This window comes from Carcharhinus amblyrhynchos, unplaced genomic scaffold, assembly GCF_965287045.1.
Source record: "Carcharhinus amblyrhynchos unplaced genomic scaffold, sCarAmb.v2.hapA scaffold_39, whole genome shotgun sequence".
In the NCBI taxonomy this organism is placed as follows: Eukaryota; Metazoa; Chordata; class Chondrichthyes; order Carcharhiniformes; family Carcharhinidae; genus Carcharhinus; species Carcharhinus amblyrhynchos.
In genome coordinates this window covers 7,721,887-7,745,282 of record NW_027649780.1, presented here as the reverse complement: position 1 = coordinate 7,745,282, position 23,396 = coordinate 7,721,887, and the positions used below count along the sequence as shown (strand labels likewise).

Below are 23,396 nucleotides of genomic sequence, written 5' to 3'. Positions count from 1 at the left end.
ACAAACCTCACCTTTTGCTGACTTTTCCTATTTTCCCCTCACTCTGCCCCCACTTCTTCCCATGTCTCTTTCTCTCTCTCTCCATCTCTCTCCCCGTCTGTCTGTGTCTCTCCTCCCCCCTTCTCTCCCCCTCCTCTCTCTCCCCCCATCGAATATTGTAATGAAGTTGCATATATTAGGTAAAAAATGTGGTGTTTGCCCAATATAAATATTGAAAAGAAATGCTGAGAAAACTAAAATAAATCATCCAGTGTTGAGTCTTTCAAAAGCCTGTGTCTTTGTGCTTGGGATTTTAAACTGCAGAAAGCAGGCTGCAGAAGACAACTTTACAACATTTGTGTCCAAAGCAGCAGCCAGAATCCCAGCAGAGTAAAACAGGCTTTGAATTGGACAAATGGTTTTAAAACAAACTCTCAAACACACACAACCAATAGACAGTTTCATTTTACAGATACTTAATTTACTCTTTGCCACCCACCAAAGGGTTAACATGTTTGTGACTAATTACAAAGCCAGGCTATTTTAACCCCAGGGTTTCTGGCTCCAGGCCTCCCCACCCCACAATCTATCCAGAACCTCATCTGAGAGCCAGGGGAAAGGACAGAGTCTGGAAACCCTGGAAAGAGCTAAACTCCCCTGTTTAACCTGGTAACAAGCTGTGTCCATCCCCTTAGGGAGAGACTTTCTAAAATCACCCTCTAAGCATTGATTTATTTTTATCAATCAGTCACACCATTGTGGGCTTCCTGAGACTTTTCTCCAGAGACTGGGAACTGGGCACTGACTCCACATGAGAGACCACTCCCACCTCCTCCCCTCTCCCTCCCCCAGATCCTGTGTCTCTTCCCACCCCCTCACTGTCACACCCCACAAACTTCACTTCTTGTTGTCTTTTGCTCATTCTCAGTGGGGAATGAGAGAGGAAAAAATGTCCTTAGAAAATAGAATTGTCTGTTCTGAATTTCTATCCTGTACTGACACTGATGACTTGTGTCAACTTGTTTTACAGGATATTGAAAGAGGAATCACAGGCTGAAATCTCAAACGTCAGGTCTAGACCTGGCAGAGTCATATTCCTTGTGATCTGAATATCATTGGCCATTGAATCTGGAAGGAGATTTGAAAAGATGTCAAACATCAGTGTGACTGGAAAAGCATCAACACACTTCCACATTCAAGTGAGTGTGTTCCAGAGCACTGACTGAAGAGTTTTAACCAGTTACACAGCCTGAATAAATATCACACCATTCACAGCGGGGAGAGACTGTACACGTGTTGTGTGAGTGGACAAGGCTTCAACTGATTGTCTACCCAAGGCAAGGACACCTGTAGCATGGAGAAACCATGGAAATGTGCAGACTGTGGAAAAAGATACAGTGCCCCATCAGAGCTGGAAGCTCATCGGCGTAACCACACTGGGGAGAGGCCGTTCACCTGCTGTCAGTGTGGGAAGGGATTCATTCGGTTTTCCCAATTGCAGAGACACCAGCGAGTTCACACTGGAGAGAGACCTTTCACCTGCTCTCAGTGTGGAAAGGGATTCACTGCGTTATCCACTTTGCAGACACACCAGCGAACTCACACTGGGGAGAGGCCATTCACCTGCTCTCAGTGTGGAAAGGGATTCATTGACTCATCCAACCTGCAGACACACCAGCGAATTCACACTGGGGAGAGGCCATTCACTTGCTCTCAGTGTGGAAAGGGATTCACTCAGTTATCCCACATGCAGACGCATCAGCGAGTTCACAGTGGGGAGAGGCCGTTCATCTGCTCTCAGTGTGGAAAGGGATTCACGCGGTTATCCCACCTGCAGACACACCAGCGAGTTCACACTGGGGAGAAGCCATTCACCTGTTCTCAGTGTGGGAAGAGATTCACTGATTCATACAGCCTGCAGTCACACCAGCGAGTTCACACTGGAGAGAGACCATTCACCTGCTGTCAATGTGGGAAGGCATTCACTGTGTTATCCACTTTACAGAGACACCAGCGAGTTCACACTGGGGAGAGGCCGTTCACCTGCTCTCAGTGTGGAAAGGGATTCAACCAGTTATCCAATCTGCGGACACACCAGCGAATTCACACTGGGGAGAGACCATACATCTGCTCTCAGTGTGGGGAGGGATTCACTCAGTTATCCACCTTGCAGAGACACCAGCAATTTCACACCGGGGAGAGGGCGTTCACCTGCTCTCAGTGTGGGAAGCAATTCACTCAGGCATCCAGCCTGCGGACACACCAGCGAGTTCACACTGGGGACAGGCCATTCACCTGCTCTCAGTGTGGGAAAGGATTCACTCGAATATCCGACCTGGGGATACACCAGCGAGTTCACACTGGGGAGAGGCCATTCACCTGCTCTCAGTGTGGGGAGGGATTCACTCAGTCATCCCAATTGCAGAGACACCAGCGAACTCACACTGGGGAGAGGCCGTTCAGCTGCTCTGCTTGTGGGAAGAGATTCAACCAGTTATCCAGCCTGCAGAGACACCAGCGAGTTCATACTGGGGACAGGCCGTTCACCTGCTCTCAGTGTGGGAAGGGATTCACTCAGTCATCCACCCTGCGGACACACCAGCGAGTTCACACTGGGGAGAGGCCGTTCACCTGCTTTCAGTGTGGGAAGGGATTCAGAATTTCATCCCAGCTTCTGAGACACCAACAAGTTCACGAGTGATATTCAGGGTTGGATTCTGCTGTTACTCTTTCAGCTCTCAGTTACATCCAGGACTGCATTTTGTTCATTCTCACAGTTGGTGAATGGGGAGGGACAGAGTATTTCTTACACTGGGGAGACCATGCAGACCGCTACATCAACGGATGAATGAAAACCGCTTGACAATCACCAGGCAAGACTGTTCTCTTCCTGTTGGGGAACACTTCAGCAGTCATGGGCATTCGGCCTCTGGTCTTCGGGTAAGCGTTCTCCAAGGCGTCCTTCACAACGCATGACAGCGCAAAGTTCCGTGCACATGAGGATGGCCTCAACTGGAATCTTGGGTTCATGTCACACTATCTGTAACCCCCACGACTTGCCTGGATTGCATAATTTCACTAACACTCCTGTCTGGAGATAATACACATCTATTTAACTTGTGCTCAATGCTCTCTCCACTTACATTGTCTGTACCTTTAAGACTTGTTTAGCTGTAAAGTCTGGTGTTTCAATCACTATCCTGTGATTGAGTTTGTGTCTTTATACGCTCTGGGAGATCTTTTCACAAACAATCACCTGACGAAGGAGCAGCAAGCGCTCGAAAGCTAATGGTGTTTGCTACTAAATAAACCTGTTGGACTTTAACCAGGTGTTGTAAGACTTCTTACTATTGTAATATTTGATGCCTTGGCTAAAGAAGATAAGTATCCTATATCTCTTTTTAACCACTTTATCAGTCTGGTCCTGTCTTCAGGGTCCGATGGACATGCACCCCAAGATCCCTCTGGTCCTCTACTTCCTGGTGTCCTATTGTTCATTGTGTATTCCTTTGCCTTGTTAGTCCTTCCAAAATGCATCACCTCAGACATTTTGGGGTTAAATTACATTTGCCACTGTTCTGCCCATCTAACCAGCCAGTCATATTGTCCTGTAATCTAAGGCTTTCCTCCTCGCTATTTACCACAACACTAATTTTTGTATCATCAGCAAACTTACCGATCGAACCCCCACATTCATGTCCACAGGAAGCTCCGCGCGGCCATTGATACAAGACTCTGATTGGCTGGAGGACCAGCGCCATCCGGTCCTCCACACGTTGCCATTGGTCAATCTCCCGCATGTGGGCACTGAGGAGGCGGAACCCGAACCCACGTGGGAGTGGGCGGGGCTTTGACCGCCACCGCACTGAGCTGGTGTCCAATCCGCAGTGTTTTGCTTCTGTTACCTTGGCTCGAGGGGCGGGGGGGGGAAATGGGAGAAAAAGCGTGGGGGCGGGGCTCCTGAGTTCGTGTGCCCGGGCGTGCGCACTGAAATCCTAGGACGTCCCCGCAGAGCAGAGTGATTCCTATTGGCTGATTCAGGCAGTGCTCGATTGTGACGTAACAATGCGGAAGTTGGCCAATGAGCTTTAGAAGAAACTTCCTCCTCTGTGCGACCTCTGGGAGGAAATCAATGTCTCCCCCTTTCCATTTCTTTCCTCATTCTGGGGGAAATTGGGGACTTGCAGAAACTGAAGGGTAAGGAAGCGAATCCAGTCTGTATATTCCGCACGTTTTTAGTCCAGTCATATCTGTGTGGCAGCCTGCATGGAGATTTTCAGCTAGTGACGTTTGCTACCAAATAAACCTGTTGGACTTTAACCTGGTGTTGTAAGACTTCTTACTGTGTTTACCCCAGTCCAAAGCCGACATCTCCACATCCAGGACAGGAAGCAGTGAGTATGAATCTGTCAATCAGCCTCAATCATCAACTTCAGGAGAATTGGGAGGGTGAATATTAGATACAACAGAGTGAGAATGGAGGGAGCGTGTGTGGGATGGAGATTTACAGCTTTTGGGGAATGAAAGAGAAAGAATGTTTCATAGAAACTTCTGAATTTCGATCCTGTGCTGACACTGATGACTTGTGTCAACTTGTTTTACAGGATATTGAAAGAGGAATCACAGGCTGAAATTTCAAATGTCAGGTCTAGATCTGGCAGAGTCATGTTCCTTGGAACCTGAATATCATCGACCATTGAATCTGGAAGGAGATTTGAAAAGATTTCAAACATCAGTGTGACTGGAAAAGCATCAACACACTTCCACATTCAAGTGAGAGTGTTCCAGAGCACTGATTGAAGAGCTTTAACCAGTTACACAGCCTGAATAAATATCACACCATTCACAGTGGGGAGAGACTGTACATGTGTTTTGTGTGTGTGGACGAGTCTTCAAATAATTGTCCACCCGAGGCAGAGGCAAGGACGCCTGCACCATGGAGAAACCATGGAAATGTGCAGACTGTGGAAAGAGATACAGATACCCCTATCTGCTGGATGCTCATCGGCGCAGCCACACTGGCGAGAGGCCGTTCATCTGCTCTCAGTGTGGGGAGGGATTCATTCGACTCCCCCACCTGCAGTCACACAAGCGAGTTCACACTGGAGAGAGGCCATTCACCTGCTCTCAGTGTGGAAAAGGATTCACTGTGTTATCCACTTTGCAGAGACACCAGCGAATTCACACTGGGGAGAGGCCGTTCACCTGCTCTCAGTGTGGGAAGGGATTCAACCAGTTATCCAATCTGCGGACACACCAGCGAGTTCACACTGGGGAGAGGCCATTCACCTGCTCTCAGTGTGGGAAGAGATTCACTCGGTTATCCGACTTGCAGGCACATCAGCGCATTCACACTGGGGAGAGGCCGTTCACCTGCTCTCAGTGTGGGAAGGGATTCACTGTGTCATCCACCTTGCAGAGGCACAAACGAATTCACACTGGGGAGAGGCCATTCATCTGCTCTCAGTGTGGGAAGGGATTCATTCAATTGTCCAGCCTGCGGACACACCAGCGAGTTCACACTGGGGAGAGTTTGTTCATCTGCTCTCAGTGTGGGAAGGGATTCACACAGTTCTCCAGCCTGCAGACACACCAGCGTGTTCACACTGGGGAGAGACCATTCACCTGCTCTCAGTGTGGGAAGGGATTCACTCGACAATTCCACCTGCGGACACACCAGCGAGTTCACACTGGGGAGAAGCCATTTACCTGCTCTCAGTGTGGGAAGGGTTTCAGTCAGTTATCCAACCTGCAGAGACACCAGCGAGTTCACACGGTGGGAGGCCATTCACCTGCTCTCAGTGTGGGAAGAGATTCACCAAGTTATCCAACCTGCTGAGACATCAGTGAGGTTACACTGGGGAGAAACCTGCTCAGTGTATAAAAAAGGGTTCAGAATTTCATCACAGCTGCTGAGGCACCAACAAGTTCACAGGGGTTGGATTCTGCTGTTATTGTTTCTGTTCTCACATCCAGGACTGCATTTTGTTCATTCTCACAGTTAGTCATTGGAGAGGGTCAGAGGGTTTCTTTCTGCTGGACTGGCTGGTCTCAGCCTCCAGTGGGCTGATGCTCTTTGAGTCTTTTTGTGAATACCTTCTTTTAGATTTCACAAGGATCACAGAGTGACAGGGTGTTAGGAAGGTCAGAGATATTTAGTCAGTATTTCTGTTTGAAACCCCCTCAAATGCCCATCCAATTTCCTTTGTAATTGTTCAGTGTCTCCATTTCCTCCACCCTCGTAGGCAGCAAGTTCCAAGTCATTACCATTCGCTGCATCAAAATATTCTTCCTCACATTCTACCCCCCGCATCTCTGACCCAAAACTTTAAATCTCTGACCCCCTCGTCCTTGTCCCATCAGCTAATGGGAACAGATTTTCTTTGTCCGTCTTATCTAAATCTGTCAGAATCTTAACCATCTCTTTCAAATCTCCCCTCAACCTCCTTTGCTCCAAGGGGAACAACCCCAGTCTGACGTTGACAATAAAGAACAAACTAACAGAATATGTTAATACCTGAAATCAAATGGGAATGTTTAATTTGTGTTTTAAAGAGATTGTGAATATATTGTCCTGGACAATAATGAAATTGGGATAACTCACCTTGGGTGTGGTTGAATGGAATATATCGATCTGGTATCCACCTTTTAATTAGTGAAAGTCTGGAATGTGTAGCTTCAAATCCCTAATAGCACTGTGGATGTATTTACAGGCATTGTAGCAGTTCAAGAAGGCAGTGTTGGGGTTGACCGTGGCCGAGGCAGCTACATACAGACACATATTCTGTTATAACTGAAGGACTGCAGATTGAATGTGAAACATTATGGGACTGGACTGTCTTGACCATATTCCTGTGACAGCTCAGTTTCTGCAATTACGGACCATTAAAGCTGCTTAGCAGGGCCCCAACAGAGGACCTGGTGAGAATATTTACTCAGAATGAGTTGGAATTAAATTTATTCCAGGACTGGCTGGTGTTCAGCGGCTGAGATACCCGAATCTGTAAAAAAGGGGGTCTGACCAATCAACAAACAGTGGTAGGTAGTTGGTTAAGAAATTAAGAAGCATTCTCAGGCATTGTTTAAATTAATTTATCTTAAATTTGTGATAAAAACGGTGACTGATTTGTGACCCAATAGTCAGTGAAGTGACGGTATACTCCAAGTAGCACTGGACTGAAAAGCGGACCCTCTGAGAGTAGATCTGAATGGTTATTATCTTACCCCATCATGGCCAGTGAAAAATCAGAGCTCGAGTGGGGACGAGACAGGTCTCTTACCTGCCATTTGGAAACTAAGAACACAAAACCTATGATAAAATGGTTCGAGAATAGAGCCATTTCGAGTCTGGATGACACTTCATAAGACCTCTGATAAAGGGTCATCCAGACTCGAGACATTGGCTCTGTTCTCTCTCCACAGATGCTGTCAGACCTGCTGTGATTTTCCAGCATTTTGTGCTTTTGTTTCAGATTCCAGCATCCGCAGTATTTCACTTTTATGATAAAATGAGATTTGGAATCCCCTCGATCCTCCCCCAAAACAGAGGGAGTGGTGGGAGAGGTAAAAAAGGGTAAGAATGAAGAAGTCTGGGTTCTGATTCTCCGAGCCCATGTAGAATTAACAAAATGAGTGAATCAGTTTATAAAGCACAAAAGTTACCCATCCCTAACTATAACTGATCAAATTACAATAATTAGGTTGAAGAATGTAACAAAAAACTGAATAGATGAAGTTTAAAATCAAGTTTGTTTTGTTGTTTGAAAAGTTTTAAAAATTATGTAAAGTGCCATAATTATGTGCAAGTTTTTTCTGCTCACTCCCTACGTCTTTAGGCTCTGTAGAAAAGTTAATCCTTTCAGCAATCATTTGATTTGTTTTTAAATCACTCAGAAACTCGTGTCTGTTTTAATTTATAATTGTGGATTTATTCAAACCAGTTAAATCTGGAAATTTTAAATGTAGCCTGGAGGAATAACTGTGAGAATTCTCTTGTTGTCACCTCAAACCCAGATAAAGAACAAAAATTTTACAGGTGGTAATGGTAATTCAATAAACTGTTTGTCGATGGAATCAGGCTTGAGTGTTGAATGATTCTTCTGAGTTCATTGCCCCCAACACACTAGGTACATTACCACTGGAGAGCAGGTATTGCCAAAACCTTCAGACAATACAAAGACTCACGAAAGCCAGTGTCCCAGTTTAAAGACTTGTCTTTTATTTGACCAACGATCGAAGGGAAACATTATTGGACAGTGTAATACCTCTCTAGAAGAGAAGTATCCTGATCTCTGCAATAACTCTGACATAAAATGCTTAGGATAGATCAATTATACATTCTTCATGTCAAATTCTCCCGCCTTTCATTAGTTGTGAACCAATCATTTTCCATACAAAGAAAATCATTCATACTTTAATCATTAATTGCATTTTACCCTCTGACATTCTATGTCATTTAACTTAATGCTGGTAGTGTCTAAAATGCCTAATGGTTTAAAATTTCTCAAACTTATCAGGAATTTTCTCCAACAGCTTGCCATTAGGAAGTTGGAGTACAGCACTTGTTTTGGGAGTCTTGTGTGGGGCTTGAGGACAATGTGGCCCGCCCATCGCAGCTGGTCTAGTGTGACCAGTGCCTCGCTACTGGGGATATTGGCCTGGGGGAGGACGCTCACTTTGGTATGCCTATCCTACCAGTGGATTTGCAGGATTTTGTGGAGGCAACTTTGGTGACATCTCTCCAGGGATTTGAGGTATCTGCTGTTCCCTGTCCATGTTTCTGATGGATACAGGAGGGCGGGGACCACAGCTGCTCTGTAGACCATGAGCTTGGTGCTGGATTTGAGGTCTCGGGCTTCGAACACTCTGTTCCTCATGTGCCCGAAGCCTGCACTGGCGTATTGGAGTCACTGCTGGATTTCATCGCCGATGTCTGCCCTTGCCAACAGGAGGCTCCCAAGGTGTGGGAAATGATCCACATTGTCCAGGGGCTCAACATGGATTTTGGTGGTCGGGAGGGGGAGCAGGAGTGGGCTGGGAGAGAGCCTTTGTTTCCCGGATGTTTAGTCTGAGGCCCATTCTCTCACAGGCCTCACTGGAAGCATCAACAATAGTTTGTAGATAAGTTTAAACTTGTTTATTGCTGTCACAAACAGGCTTATGTTAATGCTACAATAAAGTTACTGTGAAAATCCGCTAGATCAACCACTGAGTGTGCGCACAGACACACTCAGATTGTGGACAAAGCCCAATCCCTCACTCAAACCAGTCTCCCACTGCCTTGGAAAAGCAGTCATCATTATTAAGTAACCCATGCACCCTGGACATTCTCGCTTCCATCTTTGTCCATTGAGAAAAAGATACAAAAGTCTGAGGACATGTATCAACCGACTCAAAAACAGCTTCTTGCATGCTGTCAGCAGACTTTTGAGTGGACCTAACACATACGCCTCTGACTGTAACATTCTGCATTCTCTCCTTCCCTTTGTACAGTATGCTGTCTGTATAGCGTAAGAAACAATACTTTTCACTGTAAACTAATACACATGACAATAATAAATCAAATCAAATAGGCATTTTTAAATTTAATTTGTGGGACATGGGCATCGCTGGCTGGCCAGCATTTATTCCCCATCCCTAGTTGCCTGAGGGCATTTGAGAGTTAACCACATCACTGTGGCTCTGGAGTCACATGTAGGCCAGACCAATGAAGGACAGCAGATTCCCTTCTCTAAAGGACATTAATGAATCAGATGGGTTTTTCCAACAATTGACAATGATTTCATGGTCATCAGTAGGTTCTTAATTTTTTTTATTGAATTCAAGTTCCACCATCGGCCGTGGTGGGATTCGAACCCGAGTCTCCAGAACATTAGCTGGATTAATAGTCTAGTGATAATACTACCAGGCCATCACTTACCCCCCAGAGCCAGCATACTGCAGCCTGATGACTGAGATTGGGCTGGTCTTGGTTCTGGCCTGGTGGGGTGGGACATTGAAAGCTTCCCATTGGTCCAGTTGGTTAGCTCGACTCCAGCGGGAGTTTCATGGCACTGGGGTGGCGTGTTGCTGCGGGGAAGGTGGGGAGGAAGGTTGGCGCGATGATGCAGCTCTGTTTAACCCCAGTTTGCACTCGTACCGATTCTCTCACTGTAGTAAGGATGTGATTGCGCTGGAGGGGGTTCAGAGGAGGTTCACCGAGATGTTGCCTGGGATGGAGCAGCTGAGCTATAAGGAGAGACTCGATAGGGTTGGATTGTTTTCTTTAGAGCAGAGAAGGCTGAGGGGAGGCATGATTGAGGTGTATAAGATTATGAGGGGTATGGGCAGGGTGGATAGGAAGCAGCTGTATCCCTTATTTGAAGGATCAATAATGAGGTGGGATCATTTTAAGGTGAGGGACGGGAGGTTTTGGGAGATTTGAGGAAAAATGTTTTCACCCAGAGGGTGGTGGGAGTCTGGAATTCACTGTCTGGGAGGGTAGTAGAGGCAGGAAGCCTCACAACCTTTAAAAAGCACATGGATGAGCACTGGAATGTTTTGACAGTTCAAACACCATCAGCCAAGTGCTGGAAAATAGATTAGTGCAAATTTAGTATAGTTTTGTCAGTGCAGACTCGATGGGCTGAAAGGCCCTTTCTGTACTGTATGACTCTATGACTCGTGAACTCGCTGGTGTTTCTGCAGTCGGGATGAGTGAGTGAATCCCTTCCCACACACAGTGCAGGTGAACGGCCTCTCCCCAGTGTGAACTCGCTGGTGTGTCCGCAGGGCAGATGATGATCTGAATCTCTTTGTGCAGTGAGAGCAGCTGAACGGTCTCTCCTCAGTGTGAATGCGCTGGTGGGACATCATTAGCTGAGAGCTTTTGAAATCCCTCCCACAGTCAGAGCATTTAAAGGGTCTGTCCTGGGTGTGAATGACATTGTGCCTCTGCAAGTAGGACAACTGACTGAAATCTTTCCCACACACGGGGCAAGTGAACGGCCTCTCCCCAGTGTGAACTAACTGGTGTCTCCGCAGGCCTGACGCCACACTGAATCCTTTCCCACACACAGAGCAAGTGAACGGCCTCTCCCCAGTATGAACTCGCTGATGGCACTGCAAATCAACTAACTGAGTGAACCCCTTCCCACACACAGAGCAGATGAAAGGTCTCTCCCCAGTGTGAAATCGCTGGTGTCTCTGCAGACTGGATAATCGAGTGAATCCTTTCCCACACTCAGAGCAACTGAATGGCCTCTCCCCAGTGTGAACTCGCTGGTGTCTCTGTAAATCAATTATCTGAGTGTATCCCTTCCCACACACAGAGCAGGTGAACGGCCTCTCCCCAGAGTGACTGCGCCGATGAATTTCCAGCTGAGATGGAAAACTGAATCCTTTCCCACAGTCCCTACATTTCCACGGTTTCTCCATGGTGCGAGTGTCCTTGTAATTCTCCAGGTTAAACAATCAGTTAAATCTCACACAGAACACGGGTACAGTCTCTCCCCGCTGTGAATGGTGTGATGTTTTTTTCAGGTTGTGTAGCTGGTTAAAGTTCTTTCTGTACTCAGTGCACTGGAACACTCTCACTCAGCTGTGTGCGTGTCTCACTGCTTTTTCAGTCACACTGATGCTTAAAATCTCTTTAAGCAGATAGAACGGAGAAACTTTTCTCCTTCTAGATTCAAAAGTCGATGATATTGAGGTCCCGACGAATTGAGTGACTCTGTCAGATGTTGATGTGATGTTTGGTTTGAGATTTCTGTCTGTAAATCCTCACCTTCTGATATCCTGTAAAACAAATTTACAAAAGTCAACAGTGTCACGACAGAAATTTGGAACAGACAATTCTAGTGTCCATGGCACATTCTTTCCTCTCTCATTCTCCAAAAGCCGTAAATCTCCATCCCACACACTCTCCCTCCATTCTCACTCTGCTGTATCTAATATTCACCCTCCCAATTCTCCTGAAGATGCTGGTTGAGGCTGATTGACAGATTCATGCTCACTGCTTCCTGTCCTGGACACAGAGCTGAAAATCTTCATGCAGGCTACCAAACAGATGTCTATAAATTTGATAAAAGTGTAATATACAGGACATTACTTGAGTAGTGGTACAGCAGGGATTTGAGGAAGATTTATACTAAGGTAGGGGGAGCACAAGGTCTGGAGCTCACTAACTATGAGGATGGTGGAACAGAAGTTGTTCAATCATTCCAAAATGAAATTGTGTTGGCACTTGAGGGAAATAAAACTTACAGGGGAATGTTGATAGAGAGATAGAAAAAAAACTGATTGGTTTGTTCTACAGAGAATCAATCTGCAGTCTATAAGGTGATGTAGAGATGTTGGCGTTGGACTGGGGTGGGCACACAACATCAGGAAGGAGCAGCGCTCCAAAAGCTCGTATTATCAAATAAACCTGTTGGATTTTAATCTGGTGTTGTGAGATCTTAAAATGTACAAATTAGGTTGATTAGCCATGATCAATTGCCACTTAGTGTCCCAGGATGTGTGGGTTGGGGAGATTAGTGGGGTAAATCCCTCATACTACAGGGAGAGGGCCTGGGAAGAATACCCTGTTGGACAGTCAGTGCAAACTTGATGGACCGAAAGGCCTCCTTCTGCACTGTAGGAATTCTATGACTCGAGTTACCCAATAGACTCCTGTGCTGCAATGACTTTATGACTGGAATGTAGCTTCAGTAATATGTAACAAAACTAGAAACAATAAGAAATGGAAAGGGGGAGAAAAGAAAGTGTTTTACTCACAGATGGTGGTGACAGGGGGAAGGTTGAATCTGCCTGAAGCTCAATCTTCATTCACACAAGGCCCGCACTGTGATTGGCTGGAGGATCAGAGTCCTTCCGGTCCTCCAACTCTTCCCATTGGTCAACAGCTCCGCGTGATGGTCAGGGGGTGGGATCACCGCCGCGCGGACCCGGGAGCTCCGCCCTCACCCAGTATTCCCCTCCCCCTCCCGGGAGCCCCGCCCCCACGCATTGTTCCTCCGCCCCTCCTCGAGCCAAGGTTTCCAGACAAGCGGCTGGCGGCCCCGGCCAGAGCGAGAAGCCGCTCGGTGATCTCCCCCTCCCCCCCGGCCCGGGACAGAGTATGTCCAAGAGACGGGAGCAGCTGCGCATGTGCAGGGAGCGCCCACCCCCTTGGCCGACATGCTGAGGTATTGACCAATGGGAAAAGTTGGATGACCGGAAGGACCCTTGTCCTCCAGCCAATCACATTTCCTCCATTGTCTGAATGCGGAAGTTAGCCGATGAGGTTCAAAACTTCCTCCTCTGTGCAACATCTGGGAGGAAATCCAAAGGTGTTCTTTCACCATGTGAAGGACAGGAGGTGACCAGAGAAAGAATAGGGTACATTAAGGAGCAATGTGGTCATTTGTACGTGGAGGTGGGAGACATTGGTGGGGTTTTAAATTAATACCTTGTATCTGTATTCATTGTGGGGAGGGTGATGTAGTTATAGAAAGCATAGTAACAAGTCTCACAACACCAGGATAAAGTCCAATAGGTTTATTTGGAATCACGAGCTTTTGGTTCCTTGTTTGAGACTGCACCTTCATCAAGTGAGTCGTTTAGATACCAGGGAGCAGCTTTGTGATTTCAACAACTTAACATCAAGAGAGAGGAGGTATTAACGGTTTTAACTGGACCTAAAATTATATAAATCCTCAGCTCCAGATGAGGTGTATCCCAGGCTGCTGTGGGAGGCAGGAGATTGCAGCGACTCTGACAACAATTTTCAAATCTTCTTTGGCCACAGGAAAGGTCGTACGACACCAGGTTAAAGTCCAACAAGTTTATTTGGTAGCACAAGCCAGTAGCTTTCGGAGTATTGCACCTTCGTCAGATGAGTGGGAGTTCCTTAGGGTGAGTTGTGAGTTGTTGGGGGCGACACTATACCCGTGTTCTGTGTGAGATTTAACTGACTGTTTAACCTAGACAATCACAAGGAAATCCACACCATGGAGAAACCGTGGAAATGTGGCGACTGTGAGAAGCGATTCAGAGCTCCATCTGATTTGGAAATTCATCGACGCAGTCACACTGGGGAGAGGCCATTCACCTGCTCGGTGTGTGGGAAGGGATTCAGTCAGTTGTCCAACCTGCTGAATCACAAATTGACTCATACCAAGAAGAGCCCCTTTAAATGCTCTGATTGTGGGAGTGGATTCAAAAGCTCTGGTGAACTGGTGTCCCACCAACGCATTCACACTGAGGAGAGACCGTTTAGTTGCTCTCACTGCACAAAGCGATTTAAATGGTCATCCAACCTGCGGACACACCAGCGAGTTCACACTGGGGAGAAACCATTCACCTGCTCTCAGTGTGGGAAGAGATTCAGTCATTCATCCACCCTGCAGACACACCAGCGAGTTCACACTGGGAAGAGGCCATTCACCTGCTCTGCATGTGAGAAGGGTTTCACTCGGTTATCATACCTGCGGACACACCAGCGAGTTCACACTGGGGAGAGGCTATTCACCTGCTCTCAGTGTGGGAAGGGATTCGTTGCATTACCCAGCCTGCAGAGACATCAGCGAGTTCACACCGGGGAGAAACCATTCAGCTGCTCTGAGTGTGGGGAGGGATTCACTCAGTTATCCAACCTGCAGACACACCGGCGAGTTCACACAGGGGAGAAACCATTTACCTGCTCTCAGTGTGAGAAGGGATTCACTCAATTGTCCAGCCTGCAAACACACCAGCGAGTTCACACTGGGGAGAGGCCGTTCACCTGCTCTCAGTGTGGGAAGGGATTCACTGACTCATCCGGCCTGCGGAGACACCAGCGAGTTCACACTGGGGAGAGGCCATTCACCTGCTCTCAGTGTGGAAAAGGATTTAGAGTTTCATCCCAGCTCCTGAAACACCAACAAGTTCACGAGTGATTCCAGGGGTTGGATTCTGCAGTTATTGTTTCTGCTCTCAATTACATCCAGAACTGGATTTTGTTCATTTTCGCAGTTGGTCAATGAGGAGGGTCTGAGGGTTTTTTTCTGCTGGACTGGCCGGTCTCACAACTTTGCCTCCAGTGGGCTGATGCTCTTTGAGTCTTGTTTCAAATACCTGGTTTCAAATTTCACAAGGATCACAGAGTGACAGCGCGTTAGGAAGTTCAGAGATATTTAGTCAGCATTTCTGTTTGAAACCCATCAAACGCCCATCTAATTTTCTTTGTAATTGTTTATTGTCTCCACTTCTTCTACTCTCGTAGGAAGTGAGTTCCAGGTCAATACCATTCACTGTATCAAAATGTTCTTCCTCACATCCCCCCTTACATGTCTGATCCAAAACCTTAAATCTGTGTCCCCCTCATCCTTGTCCCATCAGCAAATGGGAACAACTTTTCTTTGTCCACCTCATCTAAACCTGTCAGAATCCTGTCCACCTCGTTCAAATCTCCCCTCAACCTTCTTTGCTCCAAGGGGAACAACTCCAGCCTGACATTGACAATAAAGAACAAACTAACAGAATATGTTCATGCCTGAAATCAAATGTTGAATTTATGTTTTAAAGATATTGAGAATATATTGTCCTGGACAATGAAGGAATTGAGATATCTCAGGTAAACAAACACAAAAAGAGGCTGGAATCTGAAACAAAAACAGAAAATGGTGGAAAATCTCAGCAGGTCTGACGCATCTGTGGAGAGAGATTAGAGCCAACATTTCGAGTTTTCTCGACTGCTGAGATTTTATGCACTTATTTTATAATTGAGGATTTATATAGGAACAAGTTAAATGTGGAAATTTTAAGCCTGGAGGAATTTGGAATAACTGTGAAAATTTTATCCTGTTGTCACCTCAACTCCAGATAAAGAACAAAGATTTTGCAGTTGGTAACGTGTTTGGGATTTTAAAGCAATAAAGACTAGATATTGCCAATAAAATCAGGCCCAGGAAATTGGCTTAAAAAAGGTTGTTATAATGAAGGATCTTGTATCTTACTGTACACAAGGATTTTTGAGCTTGTAGTGCTCTGTCACTTTAAGAAGCTATAGCTGCAGGAGAGAATGCTGAGAATGCATTGTTTGACATTTGCAAGCTGTGAGAACCTGTGTGTTTTGTTTGTTTTGTGTGGATGTTTGTAGATGTGTTTTATCATTGTTTTGGACGACATTTGTTAAGATTCATCTTTCTGGGGAATTAACCTCACCTTGTGTCTTTAATTAAAGGCATTTCTGGAAGTTTAAAAATGGAACCACAAAAATGCTTAATTGTTGTTGTGAAGAACATGCTAAGTTTCTCTGCTTGTGTATGTGTGATATTTGTGAATTGCTTCAAGCTTTGAGGTTTTCTGTCTGTGATTTAAATCAAAGTTTTTTTTAAAAGTGTAATTAATAAAACTTTTTTTTCACGTTATATTTACTGACCAGAGACGTGATTCCAGGATATTTTACTAAACCTGCAGGAATTTTAATCCAGATACAATTCATACATGAGAATGATGGTTTTAATTTGTCTTGGTTATTTCAAATTTGGGAGATGTGAAATGATTCTGACCAATCCTGTGTTGGATTGACCTTGGGTTAAATTTCCTGTCAGATCCAAAGATTTATTCCTGATGCAATTGACACAAAAAAAATTCTAGTATTGGATACTGAAAGAAAAAATTTCAAATGTGAGATTATTAAATAGAAATGATTCCCAGACTGTGTGGTCATTAGATTAAAACAAAAGAAGGGTGCTGATGTCCATTTGAGAACTTTTAATCCACCCCTTTTCAAACTAAGGGAGTCTGTGTACCAAAGAAAGCCCAAGGATGGAACAGATCAGCCATGATCTTATTGAATGGCGGGGCAGGCTCGAAGGGCTGGATGGCCTACTCCTGCTCCTATTTCTTATGTTCTTATGTTTCTTATAAGAGGGTCTGGAAAACTTCATGATGGGGGCACCTATCTGTTCATGAGATGATCACAAAACCCCATAATGCCCAGATACTAATGTCATTGGATATATAATTAATGTAATCTATAACCATTCTGATTGGATTGTGTCCAGCTGGGATGGGCTCAGTAACTACATAAGAATTGATGATTTTCTTTGTTGGGTGGAGTTGCACATGGTCAGTCCCTGTAGCTTCTCCCCGCTGGCGTAACTCAATAAACTGTTTATCGATTGAATCATGCTTGAGCATTGAATGATTCTTCTGAGTTCATTCCCTCCAACACACTGGGTACATTACCACTTCATCCTTGGGAGTGGCCTGATAGGCCGTGGTCCAGACTACAGGTGGGCTTTGGGGGGTGCCTTTCATGAATCATGTGTTTGGTCGTTGTAACTGTGCATTCAAAATGGTTGGAAGCACAGATCATGAGTAATATTCCAGCTCCTGTGACAATAGAGAAGCTCTGTCAAATTTTCACAAGCCCTGGGTTAGCAGATCCGCTTGTTTCAGATAACGACACACTGTTTACAAGTGAGATGTTTCAGGAATTCATGTAAAGGAATGGTATACGCTATGTGTGTACTGCACCGTTTCATCTGGCTACAAATGGTCCAGTAGAAACATCTGTTCAAACTCTGAAGGAGGGATTCAAAAGAATGGAAGGCGATACTTTAAGAACAAAGATCCCAAGATTTTTGTTGCAGTTTCGTATCACGCCACAATCCACAACCGGACTCTCTTCTGTGGAATTTTTAGGTAGAGGGCTGAAGTCTCATCTGGATCTGCTTCATCCAGATCTCAGAGCAAAAGTGAGCAGGAGACAAGAAAAGCACGAGAGACATGACTACCGCACCAAAGAGAGGCAGTTCAAACCGGGTGATCAGGTTTACATCAGGAACTTTGGGAGTAACGAAAGGTGGTTATTGGGAATAATTTTAAACCAAAGTGGTTCAGTATCTTGAGTGGTGAGACTGTAAAATGGACGAGTTATTTGCAGACACCAAGACCATATTCACTTGTGGTGTGACCCCGAGTCAGGAACATTTTCAGAGTCAGCAATCATTACTGACAACATGGCAGAGGGTCATGCTGCTGTGGATGTTCACCAGGAAATGGTTCCAGCTTTGCCAGTTGACTCTGCTGTGGGAGTGGAAGAGGAATGTTCACATACAGATTCTCAAATGACCTCTTCATCTCCCATTCCAGATCCATCATTACGAGATTTACCAGTGGTATTATACAGGTCGCAATGCAATCACAAAGCTCCTGACAGATTTCCATGTGGTTAAAGACATTACTTTTGTTGTATTTCTGTCCTGATGGGGGATTGAAATTTAAGAGAAGGAGAAGTGTTACAGAGTGTTCTTCTCAACCTCTCTCCCTTCTGAGCACGTGTGGCCTTTGGGCAGGGTTTCAGTCTGCAACTCCAGGCTGGTTTTAACGCTCCTGTTTCCTTTTGTTTACCACTGTTTTTAAACTTTGTTATTTATTTATATAAAGAACATCTTGCTTCAAACAATGCATTCGACTACCTTATTTGTGGACTGAAGTTCCCACAATTGTAAAGCAGCCAGATTAGTTAAATAGACAGTTTGAATTGTAAGACAATTAAAGAATAAATGATTCATAAATACAGATGTTAGAAAGGCTAGAATGTAAATTTGAAAACAAAAGTTTTTAACATTTAGAATTATAAACATAATAAGAATGGTTAAAATGCTGTTGGAATTATAAGATATTGTCTTATATGTTATAGAAAAAACATAACAAGACTTGTTAGGGTGGCCCGGTGGCACACTGCTTAGCACTGCTGCCTCAGCACCAGCTTGGGTGAATCTGTGAACTTTGCACGTTGTTGCTGTGTCTGCCTGGTTTTCTTCCAGATGCTCTGGTTTCCTCCCACAGTCCGAAAGATGTGCTGGTTAGGTGCATTGACCATGCTAAATTCTCCATCAGTGTACCTGAACAGATACCAGAGTGCGGCGACAAGGGGATTTTCCCAGGAACTTCATATATTAGTGTCACAAGTTGGCTTACATTAATATTGCAATGAAGTTACTCTGAAAATCCCCGAGGCGCCATACTCAGGTGCCTGTTCGGATACACTGAGGGAGAATTTAGCATGGCCAATGCATCTAACCAGCACGTCTTTTGGATGTAGGAGGAACTCGGAGCACCCGGAGGAAACCCACACAAACACAGGGAGAATGTGTAAAATCAGCAGACTGTGATCCAACTGGGAGTCAAACCCAGGTCCCTGGCACGATGAGGCAGCAGTGCAAACCACTGTGCCCTACGGGGAGGTGTTGGGAGCTGTTGATTTTACAAGTTATCCATGTTTTTGGAGCTGTCATGTCCTGGTCTGAAAAGGATAGCGAGAAGTCTGTTCATAAGATCGTGGAACAGAATTAGGCCATTTGGCCCATCAGGTCTGCTCTGTCATTCGATCCTGGCTGATGTGCTCCTCATCCCCATGTTCCTGCCTTCTCCGCATAACATTTCATAAGTACGTATGTTCAATTGTTAAAGCTAAGCTTTCTCCTTTTACTGTTAATCAATACTTTCCTTTTTTATCTTTGACTTGTTACATTTTTAATGGTTAATAAACTTACTGAATTCGCCATTTCAAGTATTCTTTCTAGCCATATGGTTAAGTCACTGGAACCTGGTGTGATTTACAGTTATGGAGTTATTGTAAACAAGAGAACCCCATAAATCTTAGTTCAAATAAATCAACATTCTCACAAATGGAATGCTATCCTTTATTACGAGAGAAATTGAACATTGAAGTAAAGATATTATGCTTCAGTTATACAGGGCATTGCTGAGACTGCATCTTGAACACTGGGTGCAATTTTTGTCTCTTATTAAACAAAGGATCATAGAATCCCTGCAGTACACCTAGAGGCCATTCTGCCCATCGAGTCTGTACCCAACACCATCCACCCAGGTCCTCTTCCCATAATCTCGCACATTTATCCTGCTAATCCCCCTAACACAAATTTAACATAGCCAATCAACCTAACCCACATCTCTTTGGACTCTGGGAGGAAACCGGAGCACCTGGATGAAACCCACACAGACATGGGGAGAATGTGCAAACTCCACACAGACAGTGACCTGGGCTGGAATTGAACCTGGATCCCTGGTGTTGTGATGCAGCAGTGCACTGTGCTGTCCCATTTTATAAACACCACGGAAGCAGTTCAGAGGAGGTTTACTAGATTGATTCCCAATCTTGTAGTGCAAAATATTAACTCTGTTTCTCTCTCCACAGGTGCTGTTAGACCTGCAGCGTTTTTCCAGTTCTTTCTGTACTTATTTCAGATCTATCTGTCGTGGTAGGAAAAACATTATTTACTATCCAGGATAAAATAAATGTCCTTCATCAGCTTTTGTGGGTCATTTCAGTGGAAACGTGCTCTCCCAGGCTCAAAGAGCATCAGCCCACTGGAAGCAAAGTCATGAGTCCAGCCAGTCCAGCAGAAAGAAACCCTCCGACCCTCCCATTTCACCAACTGTCAGAATGAACATGGTTCAGTCCTGGATGTGATTAACAGCAACAATACCAGCAGAATCCAACACCAGTTATCACTTGTGAACTTGCTGGTGTCTCCGCATACTGGATGACTGAGTGAATCCCTTCCCACACACACAGCAGATGAACGGTCTCTCCCCAGTGTGAACTCGCTGGTGTTGCTGCAGATTGGATGAGGTTTTGAACGTCTTTGTGCAGTGAGAGCAGCTGAACAGTCTCTCCTCAGTGTGAATGCGCTGATGGATCATCAGATCCCGAGAACGTTTGAAACCACGCCCACAATCAGAGCATTTAAAGGGTCTCTCCTGGGTGTGAGTGAGATTGTGGCTCAGCAGGCTGGATGAATGAGTGAATCCTTTCCCACACACAGAGCAGGTGAATGGTCTCTCTCTGGTGTGAATTCTCTGGTGCTCCCGCAGGTGGGATGATGTCCTAAATCTCTTTGTGCAGTGAGAGCAGCTGAACGGTCTCTCCCCAGTGTGAATGCGCTGGTGGATCATCAGTTCCCGAGAGCTTTTGAAACCACTCTCACAGTGAGAGCATTTAAAGGGTCTCTCATTGCTGTGAGTGATTTTGTGTTTCGACAGGTTGGATAACTGCGTAAATCCTTTCCCACACTCTGAGCAGGTGAATGGTCTCTCTCCAGTGTGAACGCGCTGGTGTCTCTGCAGACTGGGTAAATTAGCGAATCCATCCCCACACTCAAAGCAGATGAACGCTCTTTCTCCAGTGTGAACCAGTCGATGTCGCTGCAGATGAGATAACCGAGTGAACCCCTTCCCACACACAGAGCAGCAGTACGGCTTCTCTCCAGTGTGAACACGTTGATGAGTTTGCAGCTCAGAGGGGCTTTTGCAACCCTTCCCACAGTCCCCACATTTCCACGGTTTCTCCATGTTGGAGGTGTCCTTGTGTTGCTCCAGGTTTGACCATCAGTTGAAGTCTCACACAGAACAAGATTATGACGCCCTGCTGTTTTGGTGCAACATTTTTTATGGCTGTGTAACTGAGAAGCTCTTTCCACAGTCAATGCATGGGAGTGTGTGGACGGGGCGGGGGGGGGGAAGGAGGCGGGGATGGGTGGGTGTGTGTGTGTGTGTTGGGGGGGAAGTGTGTGGGTGTGTGCGAGTGTGTGTGGGGGAGTGTGCGTGTGTGTGTGTGGGAGCGTGAGTCTGTGGGAGAGTGTATGTCCGTGTCTGCTGTACCAGTCATACTGATGTTTCAAGAGTGCAAAAGCAGACAGAACAGAGAAACATTTCTCTTTCTGGATTCAAAGGCCAAGAGCGTTCAGGTCCCGATGAATTGAGTGACTCTGTCAGATGTTGACGTGATGTTTGATTTGAGATTTCTGTCTGTAAATTTCTCACCTTCTGATATCCTGTAAAAGGAATTTACAAAATACATCACTTTCAATACAGCACTGAAATTCAGAACAGACAATTCTAGTTTCTATGGAATATTCTTTCCTCTCTCATTCCCCAAAAGCTGTAAATCTCCATCCCACACACTCTCCCTCCATTCTCACTCTGCTGTGTCTAATATTCACCCTCCCAATTCTTCTGAAGGTGCTGATCGAGGCTGATTGACAGATTCATGCTCCCTGCTGCCTGTCCTGGACACAGTAAAAAGTCTGACAACACCAGGTTTTAGTCCAACCGATTTATTTGATAATAGACTCACAAGCTTTCGGGGTTAGTCCCTTCGTCAGGTGAATGGAGAGTTCTGGCCTCAGACAGAGCATATAAAGCACAGACAGTTTAGAAATTACTGATTAGAATGCGAATCCTTACACCTAACCTGCTGTTCAAGACCTGAAGTGGCTGACAATGTGAGTGGAAGGAGCACTGATCACAGGTTAAAGAGATGTGTATTGTCTCCAGACAGTACAGTAAGTGAGGTTTTGCAAACCCAGGCAAGTCACGGGGGTTACAGATAGTGCGACATGAACCCAAGATCCCTGTTGAGACCGTCCTCATGTGTGCGAAACTTGATAGCCAAGTTCCGCACACATGAGGACGGTCTCAACAGGGATCTTGGGTTCATGTCGCACTATCTGTAACCCCCGTGACTTGCCTGGGTTTGCAAAACCTCACTTACTGTACTGTCTGGAGACAATACACATCTCTTTAACCTGTGATCAGTGCTCCTTCCACTCACATTGTCAGCCACTTCAGGTCTTGAACAGCAGGTTAGGTGTAAGGATTCGCATTCTAATCAGTAATCTCTAAACTGTCTGTGCTTTATATGCTCTGTCTGAGGCCAGAACTCTCCATTCACCTGACGAAGGGACTAACCCCGAAAGCTTGTGAGTCTATTATCAAATAAATCGGTTGGACTAAAACCTGGTGTTGTCAGACTTTTTACTGTGTTTACGCCAGTCCAACGCCGGCATACCCATATCATGACGCCTGTCCTGGACACAGAGAGCTGAAAATCTTCAAGCTGACAGCCACGTTTTACATTGGACATAAATGAACAGCCTGCTGATGTGTGTAATACACTGTATTACCTGGTTACAGATACATGAAGAATGTGAGGATGAATTTTAGTCAGCGAGTGTGACCTGGAAGTTCAAAATTGAAGCCCAATATCAAAATGGAAAGGGGGAGAAAAGCAAGTGTTTTACTCACAGACGGTGAAGACAGGAGGAAGCTTGAGTCTGTCTGAAGCTCAATCTTCATTCAGAGAGAGAGTAGCAGCAATTTTGCTGGGCACATTGTCCAACTCCGCATTCAGACAATGAGGGAGCTCTGATTGGCTGGAGGACCAGAGCCCTTCCGGTCCTCCAACTCTTTCCATTGGTCAACCTCAGCATGAGGGTCAGGGGGCGGGCACTCCTCTGCACATGCGCAGCGTCCCCTCTCCCTTGGACATGCGCAGCCCCGGGGGGGGGGGGGACACAACCGAGCGGCTTCTCGCTCTGGCCGGAGCCGCCAGTCGCTTGTCTGGAAACCTTGTCTGGAGGAGGGGCAGGGGGAGGGGA

The 23,396-nt window shown here is 45.7% G+C and overlaps 3 protein-coding genes across 3 annotated transcripts in view; 1 reads left to right on the top strand and 2 right to left on the bottom strand.

Moving 5' to 3' along the window:
- LOC145363731 (uncharacterized) overlaps nucleotides 1-23,396 on the bottom strand; it is a 469,439-nt gene that overhangs the window by 52,978 nt on the left and 393,065 nt on the right. The window lies entirely within an intron of this gene.
- Nucleotides 1-23,396, top strand: part of LOC145363593 (uncharacterized) — a 30,026-nt gene that overhangs the window by 2,689 nt on the left and 3,941 nt on the right. The window contains exons 3-7 of the mRNA XM_080218777.1: nucleotides 1,010-2,676; nucleotides 4,993-5,773; nucleotides 6,841-6,900; nucleotides 8,772-8,939; nucleotides 13,917-14,872. Coding sequence (XP_080074903.1) covers nucleotides 1,334-2,676; nucleotides 4,993-5,773; nucleotides 6,841-6,900; nucleotides 8,772-8,939; nucleotides 13,917-14,872 — 3,308 coding nt within the window. The 5' untranslated portion in view covers nucleotides 1,010-1,333. The remainder of the gene's footprint in view (nucleotides 1-1,009; nucleotides 2,677-4,992; nucleotides 5,774-6,840; nucleotides 6,901-8,771; nucleotides 8,940-13,916; nucleotides 14,873-23,396) is intronic.
- LOC145363707 (uncharacterized) lies at nucleotides 20,227-21,356 on the bottom strand. The gene has a single exon (XM_080218936.1). The coding sequence runs from the start codon at nucleotides 21,307-21,309 to the stop codon at nucleotides 20,467-20,469; it is 843 nt and encodes a 280-aa protein (XP_080075062.1). The 5' UTR covers nucleotides 21,310-21,356; the 3' UTR covers nucleotides 20,227-20,466.